This window comes from Panthera pardus, unplaced genomic scaffold, assembly GCF_024362965.1.
Source record: "Panthera pardus isolate Hobbes unplaced genomic scaffold, ASM2436296v1 HiC_scaffold_11, whole genome shotgun sequence".
Taxonomy (NCBI): domain Eukaryota; kingdom Metazoa; phylum Chordata; class Mammalia; order Carnivora; family Felidae; genus Panthera; species Panthera pardus.
Window position 1 is genome coordinate 1,751,600 of NW_026526666.1, and position 17,702 is coordinate 1,769,301.

The 17,702-nt window shown below is 52.3% G+C and overlaps 2 protein-coding genes across 12 annotated transcripts in view; one reads left to right on the forward strand and one right to left on the reverse strand.

Moving 5' to 3' along the window:
• The first annotated feature begins 1,150 nt into the window (after nt 1–1,150).
• Nucleotides 1,151–10,443, forward strand: CERS2 (ceramide synthase 2). 5 transcript variants are annotated; one of them, XM_019432888.2, is made up of 11 exons: nt 1,151–1,174; nt 6,463–6,636; nt 7,095–7,212; nt 7,412–7,530; nt 7,744–7,801; nt 7,907–7,957; nt 8,177–8,269; nt 8,459–8,587; nt 8,806–8,912; nt 9,020–9,173; nt 9,352–10,443. In XM_019432888.2, the coding sequence occupies exons 2-11, from the start codon at nt 6,464–6,466 to the stop codon at nt 9,490–9,492; spliced, it is 1,143 nt and encodes a 380-aa protein (XP_019288433.1). In that variant the 5' UTR covers nt 1,151–1,174; nt 6,463; the 3' UTR covers nt 9,493–10,443. The 5 variants fall into 5 exon arrangements, with proteins under 5 accessions (XP_019288433.1, XP_053745887.1, XP_053745899.1 ...); XM_053889912.1 differs by lacking the exon at nt 1,151–1,174 and adding an exon at nt 1,529–1,662; XM_053889924.1 differs by lacking the exon at nt 1,151–1,174 and adding an exon at nt 1,542–1,662 and having other exon boundaries at nt 6,420–6,636.
• A 182-nt stretch (nt 10,444–10,625) lies between these two features.
• The window catches only part of SETDB1 (SET domain bifurcated histone lysine methyltransferase 1), a 34,582-nt gene continuing 27,505 nt past the window's right edge, over nt 10,626–17,702 (reverse strand). For 6 of the 7 annotated variants that reach the window (XM_053889875.1, XM_019432881.2, XM_019432880.2 and 3 more), the window contains 8 exons: nt 15,296–15,465; nt 14,109–14,737; nt 13,234–13,262; nt 12,672–12,804; nt 12,226–12,391; nt 11,620–11,831; nt 11,256–11,344; nt 10,626–11,140 (listed from right to left, as the gene is read on the reverse strand). In XM_053889875.1, the coding sequence (XP_053745850.1) occupies nt 11,023–11,140; nt 11,256–11,344; nt 11,620–11,831; nt 12,226–12,391; nt 12,672–12,804; nt 13,234–13,262; nt 14,109–14,737; nt 15,296–15,465 (1,546 nt within the window). In that variant the 3' untranslated portion in view covers nt 10,626–11,022. Of the gene's footprint in view, nt 11,141–11,255; nt 11,345–11,619; nt 11,832–12,225; nt 12,392–12,671; nt 12,805–13,233; nt 13,263–14,108; nt 14,738–15,295; nt 15,466–17,702 lie in introns of those variants that run through there. The other variant, XM_053889906.1, reaches the window with a different exon arrangement.

Sequence of the window (17,702 nt, forward strand, 5' to 3'; positions counted from 1 at the left end):
TAGAGAGGCACCCAAAGGTTAGCTGGAGCCCAAACAAGAGACACTGCACCCAGCTGGAAAAGGGCCTGTGGGTGTGTAGCACAGAGGAATCTGGGGAGGACTCTCAAGAAAGGTAGAGGGAATTCTGGATTGGAAGGCAGAGGGAGAGGGTACAGGGAGGTAAAAAGATGTAAGCAGTAAGGGTCAGGGAGGAATTCAGCCTGGGGCAAAGGAAGACAGGGCTGGAGGGCTTGCTGGGATCTGGAAAATCAGGCAGGCCTGGGCTAAAAAACTGCAGAAGAGCCCACTGGGGGCTGGTTCGGTGAGAAGTGGGCCAGGGGTTGGGCCGATAGCTCTCATTTCTCCAGTGGTAGGAATGCGCTGAGGGTCCTACTGCAAAGAGCAAATGAATAAATAGCTTGGAAATCAGCCCCTGCTTCCACAAGTCTCCAAGACAGAGCCTCAGGTGAGGGCCAAGCTCTCAACTGGAATAGGTGGGAGGCCACTCTCCTTCCTAGCACAGCTGTTAAAACACCCGAACTTGACTAGATAAACCATGAACGAAATTACTGTCAGAGGTTCTAACTGTGATAATATAAAAGCACCAACATTTCACCAAGGTAACCAAACCAAACGAAGTTACCTCTATTGACTCAAACTCTAGATCTCTCTTTAAGCAAATCTCTCAACGCATCCTAGCCACATTCTGTCCATGCTAGGAGATGCTAGGAGTCAAGGTCAGTTTTCCAGGATAAACATGTGGCATCTTCCTGAAACATCAATTCTACCGGAGCAGGAAGGACATTTTTAAAACGTGAATCAGGAGAGGGGGAAATGGTGCAGATTGCAAAGTCAAATACATTTTACAAAACAAAAGTTGGGGGTTGGCCCTTTCAGAGCGTCCACTACAGTGGGGTGTGTGTCCACGGGGGGTAGGTTTCACCGCACTTGGGCGGAAACGTGGGTTTTAAGGCGGGGATGCAGCGGGGGACTTCGTAGGGGCCGCAGGCTCTGTGAGGAATCACCGGAGCCCGCCACCTGGGTCGGCCTGAGGGGCGCGGCACTGAGGTGGGGGGGCTCGCCCGAAGCCGAGGCACCTTCCCCCCTCTGCTGCCCAGTGCGGCGGGAGGTGGAAGGTGGCAACTGGTCGGGGGCACCTGGGCTGAGGTCGCCGACCGCAGTCGGGAGCCGGCAGGTGCGCGTTCGCGGGCATCTCGCGGGTCTGCCCCCCGAGGGGAGAGCCCAGCGCGGCCGCCGGGCCCGCACCTGCCTCCCCTGCTCGGGGGCTGCTCCGGGGTGCGGCGACCGCAGCGGGCGCGGGTCCGAGGGCCGAGGAAGAGGCGGCGGGAGCGGGGCTGGGCGCAGAGGCCCGGGCCCCGCCGCCCGCTCTCCCTCCCCGCCCCTGCCCCTGCCGTCGCCGGGCCGCAGGCCCACGCCCAGTCTCCCGGTTCCTGGGCCGCCCGCGGCCTTGCTCTCCGGGGCTGGGCTCGGACGCAGCCGTGCAGGGCTCGGCGGGAGGAGGAGGAAGGAGGGAGGGAGCGGGCGGGCGGGCAGGCGGAAGGGGGAGGAGAGGAGCGAGCCGAGCCAGTCCGGAGGGGGGGGGGGTGCGGAGCTCGGACGCCCGGAGACACGGAGCAGCGGCTCCCGGCCCGGCCAGCCCCGCGACGCCGCTGCCGCCGCCGAGTGAGTGGGGGACCCCGGCCCGGGAGCCGCAGGCGCTGCGCGCAGGGGCGGGGAGCGGCCGCCGAAAAGTTGGGAGAAGTGGGGGCCGCTCCGACGCGGCTCCGCGGAGAGGGCCCTGGCCGCGGAGGGGGCGGGGGGGGGCGGCCGGGCAGGGGCACCGGGGCGCGAGCTCCGGGCAGCGGGGCTGGGGGCGGGGGACGGCGGCCCCGGGGCGCGGGGGCGCGTGCGCGGGGTGCTCATGGCGGCGGGCCGGGGGCAGGGCGGGCCGGAGCGCCTCGCGGGAGCGGCCAGGCCCCCAGCGCCGCCGGAGGGCAGGCTGGCCGGGTGCCCCGGGCCTGAAGAAGCCAGCCCTCCTGGCAACAGGTAGGGGCTGAAGGGAGGCACCCGGAGCCGCTCGCGGAGGGCCCGAGCCGCCGGCGCCCCTTTGTTGGGGAGGAGAGTCTCCCCCCAGCCCCCCCCCCCCCCCGGCCCCGGCCTAGCGGCGGGCCCGCGACCAGGGTGGGAGGGAGACGGGAGGTCGTGCAGACTTTTCCTCGGGCTGGTCCTCAGTGCCCGCTCCGGGAGGGAGGTCAGAGCGTCCATGTGCTTAACGGGAAACAGGAAGGAGTGGCTCTTGCGTCTGCCCCGGCCCCCCAAGGCTAAGGCTCCTATACCGTTATGGGGTGTGTGTGGCAGGGGTGGGGAGGGGGGAAGCTGCCGGTGAAACTGGTTTTCTGGGCCACAGCTTGTTAATTACCGGCCTGGAGGCTCTCTGGCAAGTAGGTTAATGGCAGGTGTGTGGCGCTAATCTTTGGCCTGAGCTTGGGGGTTTCTCTCTCTCCCCAAGCCAGGCCCCTGGCATCAAAACCTGGGCTTAAGTCACTTGAGTTGCTAGACTCAGTAGTCAGGGGGACTCTGGGGACCCTGAGGAATGGAGGAGGGAGCTGAGTCTGGGAAGGCCTCCAGGAGGCAGTCACCCTGCATTGGTGCTGGAAGGGTCGCTGCCCCCGTACCAAAGTCCAGATCACCTAATCTAAATGTGGGTGGCCAGCTGCACTTGTGGTGGGGCTCTAGGGATAAGGACTTGTCTGCAGCTTTGTGTCTCCGGGCCTGGCCTTAATCATAAAGTGACCTGCACACACTCTCTCTTCTAAACAGACAGAGTTCCTTGTCTCCCTTGGCACCCTACAGTCCACTCCCTTCACTGGGGCCTTTGCTTTCCCCCTGGGAGGGCCGGCCTCCTCTCTCCCCTGTCACTGGCCACAGGCCACTGATTCTTTACAGCACTGCCTGGCTCAGCCTCTTCAACCTGCCTGCCTCTCCCTGCCCCTGGAGGCTGTAGTCACATGCAGTATTTGGGTGTGTTGGGGCCTCTAGCGGGGCAGCTTAGACAAGCTAAATTTGGGGACCTACACTGCGGCCTGGAACAATGACACACCTCCTGTGGGCTTCATCTAGTTCCTGAGGTGCTGTTGCTGCCTGAAAAGAGACTTTTCAACTGGAAGACCATTTGGGTCCTCCCGCTTTTTTGTAGTCCCTCAAGCCTGTGGGACCCTGTGTTTGTCACTCTCTCCTTTGCTGATCCTGTTTTCCTCAATCATATCTCCAAACTCTAAGAGCCAGAGAGACTTTTCACATTGAGTCGGACATCCCTTCCCCACCAACTCCAACTTCTGCCCTCTAAGCGTTCTGGGTTTACAAGCCCCCATGGGTACCCTCTGCCCCTTTTCATCCATCTCTGAGTGTGTGGGATGGGTCAGTCAGAGTTGGGGTAAAGGGTGGGGGTGGGGCAGAGCCCTGTTCAAGTTCCTGGTAATCCAATGCCCATGAAATCCCTGCTCTGCTGGCTCCTTTCCAGCCTGTGCCTCAGAAAGTGGCATCTGTGTCTCTGAGGCAGGTGTGTATGTGTGTGTACATGTGTATATGTGTGTATGTATGTGAGAGAGACACACACACAGATGCATACACACCCTATCATCTCTTCATGTGTGTGTCAGGAGTAAATTCTGTGAGTGGAAAAACATCTGTAGGTGTGATTTCTCCAGCAGAAAATCAAGTATCTACCCTGAGGGCCAACTTGCTGGAAAAGCAGGGTTGTTTCCCTAGGCCAAGTAGATATCCTGCCTTCTTGGCTTGATGGGCTGGTGCCAAGAAGCCACCAGGGCTGCCTCTGGGAGCAGACTTGTTGCTTCTGTGGGGGTGTGTAAGCAGGGCACTGGGAGCCCCTGTTGTTCACCCCCCCCCCCCCGTGTTGAGTCAGAAGTCCTGACCCTGCTGAATCTGGTGCTTCTCCCTGCTGGGCTAGGCCCAGGGTGGGGAAGGGTGGGCAGGGAGGGGGTAGCATTCCTCTGCTAATGGAAGTCCTAGGCTGGGCCGCAAGGGAGGGCTGTGGTCACAGAAAGACTGAAAGCCAAGTGTGAGAGAGCCCCCATGAATCTGCATCTCTGAGCTCCTGACACACCATATTCTTTGGCTTTCCCTGTTTGGGATGGGAAGGGGATGAGTGCTATCTTGTCCTGGGGTTGAGATAGTTGCACTATCCTGGTGATTGCCCTTGACCACTCTCTGACACTTTTTCTGCCAGCTTCCCCAGCTTCTCACTTTCTTTGGAGGGATAGACTGGCAGAAGACGTTCCTGGACCCCAGGAGTCAGGGAGAGGGGCCCCACTCCTACCCTCTGGGACCCCAGCCGGTCTTCTGAATCTTTAATCCTCAAAATGTCCCTGACAAGAGAAACTTCCTGCCAGTTTTCACTGACCAGTGTAGGGATGGGGCACAATCTCCAGGCCTGTCTGTACCTTTGGCTTTAGATCTCAGTGAATGACAAGTTGGGCTCTAAGAGACAGCAGTCAGGGGACATGTCAGGTGTACTTCCCTACCTCCAATCTAGCTAAGCTAAGAATGTGGAAAGGAGGATCCAGAGATGTGCTAGCACATCCTAGGCCTTTTACCTTGCCCCCTCTCCATTAAATTTTCTCTATCTTTTCTCCAGGATAAAAGTGTGTCGTACACATGGTCGTGTGGGTAAAGTTCCACTGTGGATAATTATGTTTAATTTTGTTCAGTTCAAAAAGGTTCCATCTCTTTAACTGATTAAATATTTATTCTGGCTAAGGTGGAGGGGGAAGGGGCAATGAATGCCCTCAGGACCTGAGGCCTGGAGAGAGAGAGAGAGAGAGAGAGAGAGAGAGAGAGAGAGAGAGAGAGAGAGAGAATGTGTGTGTGTGTGTGTGTGTGTGAGAGAGAGAGAGAGAGAGAGAGAGAGAGAGAGAGAGAGAGAGAGAGACACTGGGGGAAGGTGAAGCTGAAGCTCCTTTATTGTCAGTGCTGACCTCTGATTTCATCTGAGAGCAGTGACCAGGAGTGGGGACAAGAGGGTAAAGTCCTTGAGCTGGAATAATGACCCGTGACAGGCTGAGAGGGATTTCGCAAGTGCTTCTGTGGTGGGTGTGGGCGGAGCTGTTGGAAGAGCAGCCGGAGGACCAGCCCAGCTCAGCTGAGATCTGATCAGCCTTCAGCCAGTGGCACCAACTGGTGTCCAATTCACAGTGGAGAACAATCTCCCCACTCTCTTCCCTCCCTGGGTGGGAGGAGACCACCTTCCTTCTGTGTCAGCGCTTCATTCCAAGGCCAGCCTGAATACCACCACCTCTCTTCCCTCCTGGGAGGATGAGGGCTGGGAGCCTGGAAACTTCTGCCCTTGCCATCCTGCTGGCGTTCATTGCTGAGTCCCAGGACTGCCAGGTATTGTGTTGGTACCGGCATCACTGACGCTTCAGGACCATCTTGCTCTTAGCTCCAAGCGGCTGCTGTCCCCCTCGGGAGCCACAGACAGTGGCTGTGTAGGATACGTCAAAGGAGGTCTGTATCCTCCCTCATTCTGGTATCCAAGTGGTTGGTCACTACCACCCTGGTGATCCTTTCTCTAACAGTGGAGGAAAAGGTGGGGCTGCGGGGGAAGCAACAGCTTTTATTATCTGAGAGTATTTGTGATGGGTGTTCCCCTGCAGACTAGTTAGGGTTTTATTTTCTAGATGAGCCTTAGGAAGAAATAGTTCCTAGTCCCACCAGATGTCTTGGTCTGCTGTCACCATGGTCTGTCCCCCAATCCCTGATCCTTTGCAGCCTTGCTTTCACTTTATTTCTGAAAAGAGGCTTCAGTTAAGAGTTCTTCAGCCTTATTTGCTGGGATTGGATGTCTCAGCATGGGGTGTTAATCTTGTGTGTGATAGTTTGAGGTCCACTGATTGTCCTGGGGCTCAGCATCCTTTAGGGACATCATTTTACTGTACTCCAGCCTCTTAATTTTCCCTAGGGACCTGTTACCTGGATGGGTTGTAGGGAAGGAGGAGGTAGGGTCGCCTCAGCCCTGCAATCTGTTTTCGGGGCTTCCCTGACAGGGAAGCTTCCAGCTGTGGGTTGGCTTGAGGGATGGAGGGGGTAGCTGAAGAGTGGGATGGGGGAGGGTGCCTCCTTTACTCAGATTGTTGGTTACAGCCTCTAGGGCCAGATCCTGCCTGTCCTCCGTGCTGGGGTAGCAACATGACTGGAAGACCCCAAGGTTCTTAGTTCTAGAGAATTGGGACTCCTGGGGGTTGTTAGCATCACCCTTCAGTTGCTAAAAACAGTAAATGTTAGAACTGGAAAGGCACCATGTTGCAGGTGAAGAAGCTGATTTGTCCGAGGCCATTGGCCAGGACCAGAATCCAGGGCTTGAATCTCTGTCCCCTTCTCCTTTGTTACACCATGGAAACTTTCATCTCTCTTTTCCCCCATAGCTGCCCCCTGTGATGCCCTCTCCCTTCCCCCCTCCTCACTCAGGATGCTCCAGACCCTGTATGACTACTTCTGGTGGGAACGGCTGTGGCTGCCTGTGAACTTAACCTGGGCTGATCTAGAAGACCGGGATGGACGTGTCTATGCCAAAGCCTCAGACCTCTACATCACACTACCCCTGGCCTTGCTCTTCCTCATCGTTCGATACTTCTTTGAGCTGTGAGCATACTGCCCCTACCCCCATGCCTTCCTTGGCTGCCAGACACAGTGAAATTTCTCGCATTTCAAGTCCGTCTCTTGCTGTTTAATTGGCGCTGGGTCCCGCTCTTCTGGCCACCCCAATCCCTGCCTACTGTGCGCCCCCCACTGATCCCTGCCTCCTGTGTGCCCCCCACTGAAGGCAGCATTGTCTTCCTGAGGGTTCAGCACCCCCAGGCCCTCTCCTTCAATGGTCGTTTGTTCTCCCCCTCCCCGCTCCCGCCCGGTCACTTGTGAACACAGGCAGCTTTGTCAGCTCTGGGCAGCCCATGGAGGCCAGAGAGAGGGTTGCTGGGAAACTGAGGCCCAGGATAAAGTTGCCTGAGCTTGCAGTCCTTTCCCCTCCCAGTGTAGGGGCTACTGAGACACTGAGGTGCTTCCAGAGAGCCAGACACTTCTCACTCCTATCCCTTCCTCAGTTACGTGGCCACCCCACTGGCTGCCCTCCTGAACATAAAGGAGAAAACTCGGCTGCGGGCACCTCCCAACCCCACCTTGGAGCATTTCTACCAGACCAGTGGCAAGCAGCCCAAACAGGTTTGAGCCGCAGACCCCAGCCTGGCAGTCACTGGGTGCTGAGGAGGGGAGGGCAGAGGGAGGGGGCAGGCTGCAGGGCCAACCCTGGTGGGTGAAGAGAGGAGAGGGCAGGGGTGCCGACCTAGCTTCTCGCTGGGAGAGGGCGGGAGGGTGGGGGAGCCGAAGCCGGATGGTAATGGGGCTTCCTCACGACACCCAGGCAGAGGTAGAGCTCCTGTCACGGCAGAGCGGGCTCTCTGGCCGCCAGGTAGAGCGCTGGTTCCGGCGCCGCCGCAACCAGGACCGGCCCAGTCTCCTCAAGAAGTTCCGAGAAGCCAGGTAGGGGAGGTTGGGGCAGGAGAAACTGGGCGGCAGAGGAAGCTCTGATGTATCTTGCTGGGAGGGGTGGGCCATGGCCCTGTGCGAGGAGAGGCTGTACCTAGGTGAGCAGGTGAATTTGGTTACTAATGATATTGAGAGGATATCTGGGGGCACTTGGGGGTGGCTGGAGGGCTATGCCACTCTTCCAGTCCTTTCTGCTTCCTCTTGCAGCTGGAGATTCACCTTTTATCTGATCGCTTTCATTGCTGGCATGGCCGTCATTGTGGATGTGAGTGGGGATTAATGGGAGGTGGGAGTAGGCTCTCTAGTAAGGTGGGATGAGGCCACAGAACTTGGGTCCCTCCTCTTTTAACCTCTCACTGTCTCTCTGCAGAAACCCTGGTTCTATGACATGAAGAAGGTTTGGGAGGGATATCCCATACAGGTATGAAATGGGGTCCTGACTCATTATATAGCATCAAGGTAGGACAGGACTAGGACACACATGCCCTCGTGAAGAGAGGATCTCTGGAACACATGGCAGAAGGCACTGGAGTCATGGTGCTAAAGCACTTTGGGCTAGAAGGGCTGGGTTTGGACAGGTGAGACTCTTGGGACCTGCTGCTCCAGGGCCCCTTACCTTTCTTTCTCTTTGCTCTCCCAGAGCACCATCCCTTCCCAGTATTGGTACTACATGATTGAACTTTCTTTCTACTGGTCCCTGCTCTTCAGCATTGCCTCTGATGTCAAGCGAAAGGTGGGTCAGGGAGCTGTGCCATTAAGCCTAAGGAACCAAGATAAATCCCTGGGAGGAAGAGCCCCCGCTTTGATTTCTGGGTATTTGGATGGAGCTGTGGGTTGAGGGGCACAAAGGGTAAGGGGAAGTAGGAATAGTGGGGGCTGGGGAACAGTTAATAGTGCCCTGGAGCCTGCATCTTTCCTTCAGGATTTCAAGGAACAGATCATCCACCACGTGGCTACCATCATCCTCATCAGCTTCTCCTGGTTTGCCAATTACATCCGAGCAGGGACTCTGATCATGGCTCTTCATGACTCTTCTGACTACCTGCTAGAGGTCAGGCTTCCTGGGCCATTTCTTCAAACCTAGAGACTCTGGTGCAGGTTCTCCCATCCCTCTCCCTTTTTTGCAGGGGGTGGTAGTGGTGGTGGTGGTGGTGGTGGTGCTGTTGATGTTCCTGGGACCAAGGAATCGGGGGGCACAGAGCCAGCGTGTGTATGAACATATATGGGAGAGTCAGGAGCCTGTGATGATGGATGGGGCTATCTATGCAGTCGGCCAAGATGTTTAACTATGCGGGATGGAAAAACACCTGCAACAACATCTTCATTGTCTTCGCCATTGTCTTCATCATCACCCGACTGGTCATCCTGCCCTTCTGGTGAGTAGGAGGCCAGATGACACTCCTGTCCTCAAGGAATCAGGAGTCTTGCCTCTCCCTGCCCCCTCCTCTGTGTGTTTACAATTCCCTCTACTTTTCCGCTGCAGGATCTTGCACTGCACCGTGGTGTACCCACTGGAGCTCTACCCTGCCTTCTTTGGCTACTACTTCTTTAATTCCATGATGGGAGTGCTACAGCTGCTACATGTCTTCTGGGCCTACTTCATTCTGCGCATGGCCCACAAGTTCATAACTGGAAAGGTGAATGCTCTGTAGGCCCCACTACCTTCAACTCTAGAAACCACCCAAACTCCCTCCCGTACCAGCAACCTGCTAAGAGACTACTGTGGGGCCCTGGGTAAAGCAGGACAAGCCTGCTGAGAGAGGCATTTCTTGGGGGTTTGAGGACAGCGAGTAACCCTTCTTATCCCTTCCACAGCTGGTAGAAGATGAACGCAGTGACCCGGAAGAAACCGAGAGCTCAGAGGGGGAGGAGGCTATAGCAGGGGGAGGAGCAAAGAGCCGGCCACTAGCCAACGGCCACCCTGTCGTCAGTAACAACCATCGTAAGAATGACTGAACCATTGTCCCTGCTGCCCCTCAGATTAATGCGTAAAGCCAAGGAACTAGTCCCTCCTCCCCACAGGGCCACTTTGAGCCCTGGGGGCTGGGGAGGGGGGCTGGGAAGCAGAAAGCAAGGAGAAAGTTCTTCTGTGTCCCAGCCCCCTGCTTCTTTGTCACCCAGTTGCCTTTAAACCAAATTCAAACCAGCCAATCCCCAGGTAGAGGGGAGGCTGGTACATCCTTTGTTAGAGGGGGGTGGACTTCTTTTCCTCTCTTTTTTCCAAGGTGTACTGTTGTTTTTGAGGCCCTTCCTCAGCTCTGGGGGTGGGGGTTACAACTCACATTCCTTATTCTTCAGAATTTGGCCCCAGCTGTTTGCCTCTGACCCCCTGACCTCCAGAGCCAGGGTCGTGCCTTACTGTGCCACCTGTGGGCCTCATTCTGCCAAAGATGGACCAAGGCTCACCTTTCTAGGCTCCCTAACTTGGGCCAGAAACCAAAGCTGAGCTTTCACTTTTTTCCCTCCAAAGACACAAATGAATTGAGTGTAGGAGGGTACATATGACCCCTGCCCTACCTCTGCCAAAAAGGAGGAGCCACACTGGGACTGTTCGTCCGGTCTACGTGTCACTTCTCTGCCAGCTCTCTCTAGTCACAGGTCCAAGATCTTACTGCCTCCTTTCTCTGGCCTCTTTCCCTAGGCTAGCTGGTTTGGAATAGAATGGCAACTAGTTCTAATTTTTATTTATTAAACATTCGGTGTTTTGGTTTTCAAGCCAGAATTACAGCTAGCACCTGGCATTTGAGCAGAGGGACCACTTCAGACCAAAATGTACTGTTAATGGCGTTTTTTTTTTTTTTTTTTTTAATTAAAATATATTAAAGATGAAAACATGGCAACAAGTGTCTGAGACTAGCAGGAACTGCGAAGGGGGATCAACTAAATAAACTAAGGTAGTCTTCCTCATGGTTATGTAATGTTTTCATTTTTAAATTTCATATGGCAAATAAGAAAAAACCAAGGTAGGGAGGGTAAGAGATTAATGACAGCTCCACCTTGGGAAGGGTGGGGGCGGGGAAACAGTGCTGTTCCAGACAGACCCAGAGCTAGAAGTGTGGGGACCGAGAAAGAGAAATCAAATCACAATCTTAGTTTTAACATCTTGTTAAAAGACGTTCAAGAAACATACAAATGAAGGATAGTAAACGCACAGCCCTCATTCCAGGAATAAAGTCTGTCAGAAGCATGGACACTTGAACACACACAGGCTGGGAGGGAGGAGTAACAGGAGGACCGACGGATGTCAGGCCCAGGTTGGTGTGGTGACCTCTCCCCACCCCTGGCGCTTCAGGAGGTGGAGGAGGGACCTTGCCTGCTAGCACCACATTGGAAGGGACCTCCTGATCCAGAGCCCCAATTTCTACCTACTAGGAGCCGGGGGAGGGGCACGACTGGAGGCAGGGTCAGAGTCAGAGAGTCAGGAAGACCCAGTTCCTGAGGAAAGGATGCTTTGGGAAGGGTTCGGGACGTTGAGAAGGCTGTCCTCTACAGAAGCCGCCCCCTGCATTCAATGGCCCCGCAGCAGCACAGCAGCTCCTTGCCTTCCACACTGCCCACCTCATAGTTGTAGTCCCAAGTCAGCTCAGTCCCGGCCCGGATCCTCCTGGACAGGAAGGAAGGGACAGGTTCGGTGAAGGCAGCCACCAGGTGCATGCGGCACGGGAGCACAGACAGAATGCTGCTCTTCCCCCCCACCCCCCTCCCTGATCCCCTCTTACTTGCTGGCAAAGAAGGCCACCCAGGGGAAGCGAAGATCGTGAGTGTCCACAAAGACATTCTGGACAAACAGGTTGGGGCTGCAGCTGTGCTGTGGGTTTAAGGACAGGATGCATAAGAAACGAGGAAACAGAACCCGGCTTTGTGGGGTAAGCAGGAGTTGGATAAAATATGCCATGTGCTCCTCCCCATCACAGTGGAGTTTTGAAAGAAAGCTACCTCTTTAAGATGCTCGAGATCAAGAATTGCTGACAAGAAAAGGTGGATTTATACAGTTAAAAGAACTGTTCTTTTGTTAAAAGAACAAAAAATTTGACGATGGTACGATAATCCAGCATCTAGAGGTGAGGGGGAGGGGGGTCTCACATTGAGGTAGCGGCCCAGGTTGCCTTCGAGCTTGGCGTCGATGATGTAGCAAGACTCCTCCCCATCGTAGAACTGGCGTGTGTTCTTACGGACAGGTGCGCTCTCCCCCTTTTCCACGGATGCCATGTTGGTTGACTTAATGGCAATCCCATGGGTTGACTTAAGAGCAAAGCCCCGGGTTGATTTTACTGCCACCTGGCGCTTTGCTGGACCTGGACAGGAAGGAGAACGGGGCTTAGGCCCTATCCCATTTCGCGACATTCTACCACCCCCCCCCCCCCCCCCCCCCCCCCCCGGGTTTCCATCCCACCCACTGCACTGCAGGAATGCCGGTTAGCTGGGCCCTTGGGGCAAAGATCCTAACTGGCAGTTTTTTTCAAGCAGGATTACATCTGTTGGGTAAAGCTGAGAGGAAAGAGTAGGGAAGTGGAAAGGAGAGAGGAAGGGGATGCGTCGAACAGTTGAGCTGGGAGTCAGAAAACCCTCCCAGACGTGTCAACTCTTAAGATCTGAATTTTTTCGTCCTACTTCCTTAGCTTCCTTAAAAAAGCCTCTATCCCAACTTTCTGATCGTTCCTTCCTACCACCCCCAACATTCTAGACTACCAGACATGTTCTTCTTGTCCTCAAAGTCATCTGCTTCAGAGCCAGAGGAGATGGTCTGGATATCATCGCTGTCCACTGCTGTGGCTGAAGTCTGGCCGGTGGTGGGCTTCCGGCTGGTCCCACTTTCCCCCTCGCTTTCTGTGCTGCTGGACAGTGTTAAGACATCCTGGAAAACAGAAGAGTGAGAAGAAAGAAGAGTAAATGGTGAGGACCCACTCAAGTTCTTGCTCTTCCTACGGTCAGGCAGGAAGAGGCTAAGACTACAGCAAGAGAAAGACTAGACGCTGGGCAAAGAAAGACAAGGCAGGAAGTCACAGCCAAAGAAATAAGAAGGGATATATTGGTAATTATCATCAAGGACCCGAGACGGTGAGGGGAATATTCCTCAGACTCAGCGCCAAACACAAGGCTGGGGGAGGTACAGCTTGAGGAACAAGGTTACTTACATCAGCGTTGGACTGAGCAGAGGCCATGAGTCGTCGGCTCTGATGCATACTAGTCTTACTAGGTGGGCGGCGAAGTCCTTCAAGTTTCATGGGAGAAGGATTGTAACCATAATTTCGAGAGCTTTCAGTGATTCTAAAGGGAGGGGAAGGAATAAGAGGGGATCAGATTACTGGCTGTTTCTTAGGCTTTTTTTTTTTTTTAACATTTATTCTTTTTTTTTTTTTTTTTTTTTTTTTTTAGGAGACAGAGAAAGAGCACAAGTGGGGGAGGGCAGAGAGAGAGGGAGACACAGAATCTGAAACAGGCTCCAGGCTTTGAGCTGTCAGTGCAGGGCCTGATACGGGGCTCAAACCCACAAACCATAAGATCATGACTTGAGCTGAAGTCGGACGCTTACCCGACTGAGCCACCCAGGTGCCCCTTTAAAAAAAAAATTTTTTTTAACATTTATCCATTTTTTTTTAAGAGAGAGAGACTGAACATGAGTGGGAGAGGGCAGGCTTCTTTTACAGGCTTGAGAGAAGACAGATTTGGAAACAGGTCAGAAACAGCAGCACTTACAAGGACATCTTGTTTCGGTCATCGGGGTCCTGGAAAAGAGCAAGTGAAGGGTTAGATGTTTTCATGGCGCTGGGTGACAGGTCCAACAATCAGAGTTCATCTCAAATGACCTCCAAAGACATCGGCCAGTGAGAAGTACACTAAAGAGATTCCTCTGCAGCTCAACAGTAACAACTGTGTTCTCATCAGGACACCCCCTGAGAAGGGTTCTCTAAACCTTCCCAATGACAGACCATAACACACTCAAGGCAAACACCGTGGGCAGATTTTACAAGGACAAGAGTTCACCACCTGTGATATGTTAAGTTTCAACATCATTAAAAATACATCTATAATCAATTCTTGGTTTTTAACTCTAACAAAAAACAGCAATGTTGTAGATAACTTGACATAACACTAAGTTAAAAAAAAATTACTTATAAATCCTTTACTTCGGAATGAACCACTTTCGCTCCCCCGGATTGATTTAAAAAGTAATTTGGTTCTTGGGTGCCTGGGTGGCTCAGTCAGTTGGGCATCCGACTTCAGCTCAGGCCATGATCTCACAGCCCAGTCTGTGGGCTCGAGCCCCGTGTCGGGCTCTGTGCTGACAGCTCAGAGCCTGCTTCAAACTTTCTCCCTCTCTCTCTCTGTCTCTCCCCCATTTGTGCTCTCTCTCAAAAATAAACATTAAAAAATAAAAATAAAAAAATAATAATTTGGTTCTTTAAGCACCAGGAATGTGTTGGGTGCAGGGGGAAGATAATCAGGTTTGCCACAGAAATAAACATCCAATAAATGATCTACACGTGAAGAATCAGTGTGCCATGTCAAGTTGTTCCATTACCAAAGTTCTACAAAAACTCCCGCTCTGAGAGTCTTCTGCCACCACTTACCTCTTTCTTGGCCTGCTTGAGGTCTCCCTCATCCTTGAAGCCCAGCCCTGAGGTGGAGGCCTTCTCAGCCTCCCCTCTGCCTCCCCCAGCCCGGCCTTCCCCACCTTCGTTAGTCTTGAAGGATGAACGGCTATCAGAGTCAGCAAAGCCACCTTCACTGACACTATTGCAGCTCAACCATGAGGCCACCTTATTCTTGGGTGTCTCTTCAGAGGAAGGCGGATTGCAGCCACCCCCAGGGATCGCTGGAGGGACAGGAATATGGGAGGGCCCAAGGTCTGGGGGGCGGGAGTCCTTGGAAGCCGTCTCAGACAGTCCGTTTTCCTTTTGGCCCCGGGTCTGCCTCCGGGTAGCATAGCTGCGCCACACAGAGCTGGTACTGAAGTCCTCATCTTTACAGAAGTTATCATCGGAACTGTCGTCATTGGACTCTTCGGGATCCTCTGTCCCGCTGTTGCCATCTTCCTGGTCCTTCAAGTCCACCCCGCTGCTGTCGGACGAACAGGGGGCATCACTCTCATATCCTTCCTTGAAGTTCTCCACACTCTCGATATGGTCCAGATTGGCAAAGTACTCATCACCCATCTCCAGGCCCTCCTTGTCCGCAAAGTCATCTGTCAGGATCTTGCCTGGGAATGAAGAGAATTAAAGGCCTTCTAGGGTTATGAGGATCTTTTAGAGAGTGTAGGGGTCCTTCCCACAATACCTAGCCCAGCAGCACACAGTCAAAAACACCTCCATCATGGGCTCTCCCTTGTCTCTCATGATGCCCTCCTCCTCGGGGTCGTCACGAGAGGCTGGGGAGCTTTACTCTGGTTTCAAATCCTGCCCTCTCTACCATCCCTTTCTGCCTCTTCACTTGGTTTACCAAAAGGGCATCTGCAGCTATGCTGAAAGCCTCTGGGTGGAGGAGGGTGATGTGGGATAAAATGACGTACTGGACTCTGCTCCCACATCCCTCGTCTGAAAAATCCTCTGTCCACTTTCACCCCTTTTCTTGCTTGTCCTTCTGTCCCTCCCTGGTCCACCCCGACAGGCACATCACTTGTCATGTTCTTTACAGAAGAAAATCATGGCCTCCTCTTACTCCCAAGTTCTCGTGTCAAGCATTTTATTCTCATTCACCCTCTGTCTGATTCAATTCCCCGTGGTGTCCTAACCCCAGGGGCAACTCTTTCATCACCAACCTGCATAAATACAGACGAAGGATCCTTTGGCAATGTCATCCAAGCAGCGAATACCCCAGCCCTTGTTCTGCGTCTTGAATAGCTGTAGCCGAACCTGGAGCCCGTGCTGCACCAACCGGTTTGTGCACATGTTTGGGTCACATTTACAACGTTTGTTACACTCATAAACTCTGGGAGGAAGTTACAATAAAATCAGTCATAACGTGATCACTAGAGCATCCACGCAGTCCTGTTAATTGTAACAGAACTGTTACGACTCTTGAGGTATCATCACTTATTAGGTAATGATCTAAGTGAGTGAATTTACTGAACTGTTTATGCTCTTTGATTCATCTGGGAATATAGCCCAAGGAAGTAATTCAGAACAGGGAAAAGTGATTTATACAGGTATTTATGGCACTAGTAACAGTGAATACCAGAATGTCTACTGCCTGGAGAAAAGCCAAGCAAACTGATGTGAATACAGGTTAAGAGCCATTAAAATCAGTAGATAGGCAGGGCACCTGGGTGGCTCAGTCAGTTAAGTGTCCGACTTTGGCTCAGGTCATGATCTCCACAGCTTGTGAGTTTGAGCCCTGCATCAGGCTCTGTGCTGACAGCTCAGAGCCGAGAGCCTGCTTCAGATTCTGTATCTCCCTCTCTCTCTGGCCCTCCCTTGCTCACGCTCGCTCTCTCTCAAAAATAAACATTAAAAAAAAAAAATCAGTAGATAAGCTACATCAATGTGCAGAAATAGATATATAAAATAAAGATACGTGAGGAAAGCAGAAACCAGTATGACAGATCCTGAAAGAGACTAGAGAGAAGGAGTTGGAACAAACGTTCACGGGGCTCTTCTGGTAAAGCTGATTTTCATTCTTTTATTTCATGAACATTTACTAAACACCAAGAGCTGTGCTACATACTGCAAACCTGACAATGGAAAAAAAAATCACAATCTTTCCTCTCAAGGAGCTCATATTCTATCAAGTTTAAGGAAGTGCACAGTTTATTTAAAAAATAAACTACTGAAGTTAGTACCAATTTTTCTGCTCCATCTACTTTGTTCAGTGTTAGGATTTTACTTATTTTCTTGATAAGCAGATTTAAGGGAAACATCTATTTTTGGTAAGATGACACCAGTATAATTACAGAGGTGATGACATTAGTCCTATCCCTTTGGACAAAGATGGTAAGAACAACTTCTGGTCACTGAACATTTACTTTGCGTTTGGCATTATGCTTTACATACTCTATCCTACTCTATCCTCAAAGCAGCCCTGTAAGAGTGTTAACTACAAAAGCATAATATACACAGAAGTACCCATGTACTGTTCATGTACATGTTTACAGCTCAATGAATCTTCACAAACTGAACATACCATGTCACTAGCAACTTATCAAGAAACAACTTTGTTAGGTCCCTTAAAACCTCAGTGGGGATGGGGGGTGTTCATGGTCCTATCCTCTGTTTACACCTAATAAAACAAGATCAGCTAAGAATGGAAAAGTGAGGATTTGGACTTAGGTCTAATCACCACCATAGGAAACTTTCAGAGTAGCTACACTGAATATCATTCAACAAAATTTGAGTGATTACTATGTGCCAGGCCCTGGGTAAGCTGGCTACATGGTGAGCAAGACTGGTCCCCATCCTCATGGAGCTTACGTGCTAAAGGGACAAAACAGAAAAGCAAGTCAAAACATAAATGAAAGCAGCCCAGCTGGTATAAAGAATACAAACAGGGTGCTCAACGAGAGAATTAAGGGAGTGAAAACGACCTAGTTTTAGAGTGACCAAGAAAGGTCTCTTTTGAGGAGGTGCGATTAAAGCCGAGAGCTCAAGGTTAAAGAAGATAACCATGCAAAGAACAGAGGGCGGATGGCAAGCAGAGGGCACAGCATGTACAAAGGCCCTTGAGGTAGGCTGGCACACACTGGGCAGACTGGATCCAGGAACTAAAGAGTATCAGTGTGGCTGGAACAATTTTGGAGGGAGAGAGATACGAAGGGGCCAGATAGCACAGGGTCTTGTGACCCAAGATTAACAGTTAGAATGAAATCTACAGCACAATGGGAAGCTATTAAAGTTTCAGGCAGGGAAGTGATGTATTATTTGTGGTTATATGAAAATATTTTTATGAAACATTTCAAACAGGAAAAAAGATACAATGAACGTTCATCTACTGCTCAGCATTAGCAAATCTAAACATCACTGGAAGATTCAAATTTTTTGATTATAATTAAAACATACATGATACAGTGATGCAGCTAAAGCTAATTAACTGTCTTTTCCTTTGCTTCATTTGCAATTTGCATTCAGCACAAATTCATCTGACTTCCCTGGTAGCCTCAGTCTCCTGCGAAGATGCTCAGACATACCAGGTTTCCTACCAAACCCATCTTCCCAGAGCTTCCCTCCCAGCTG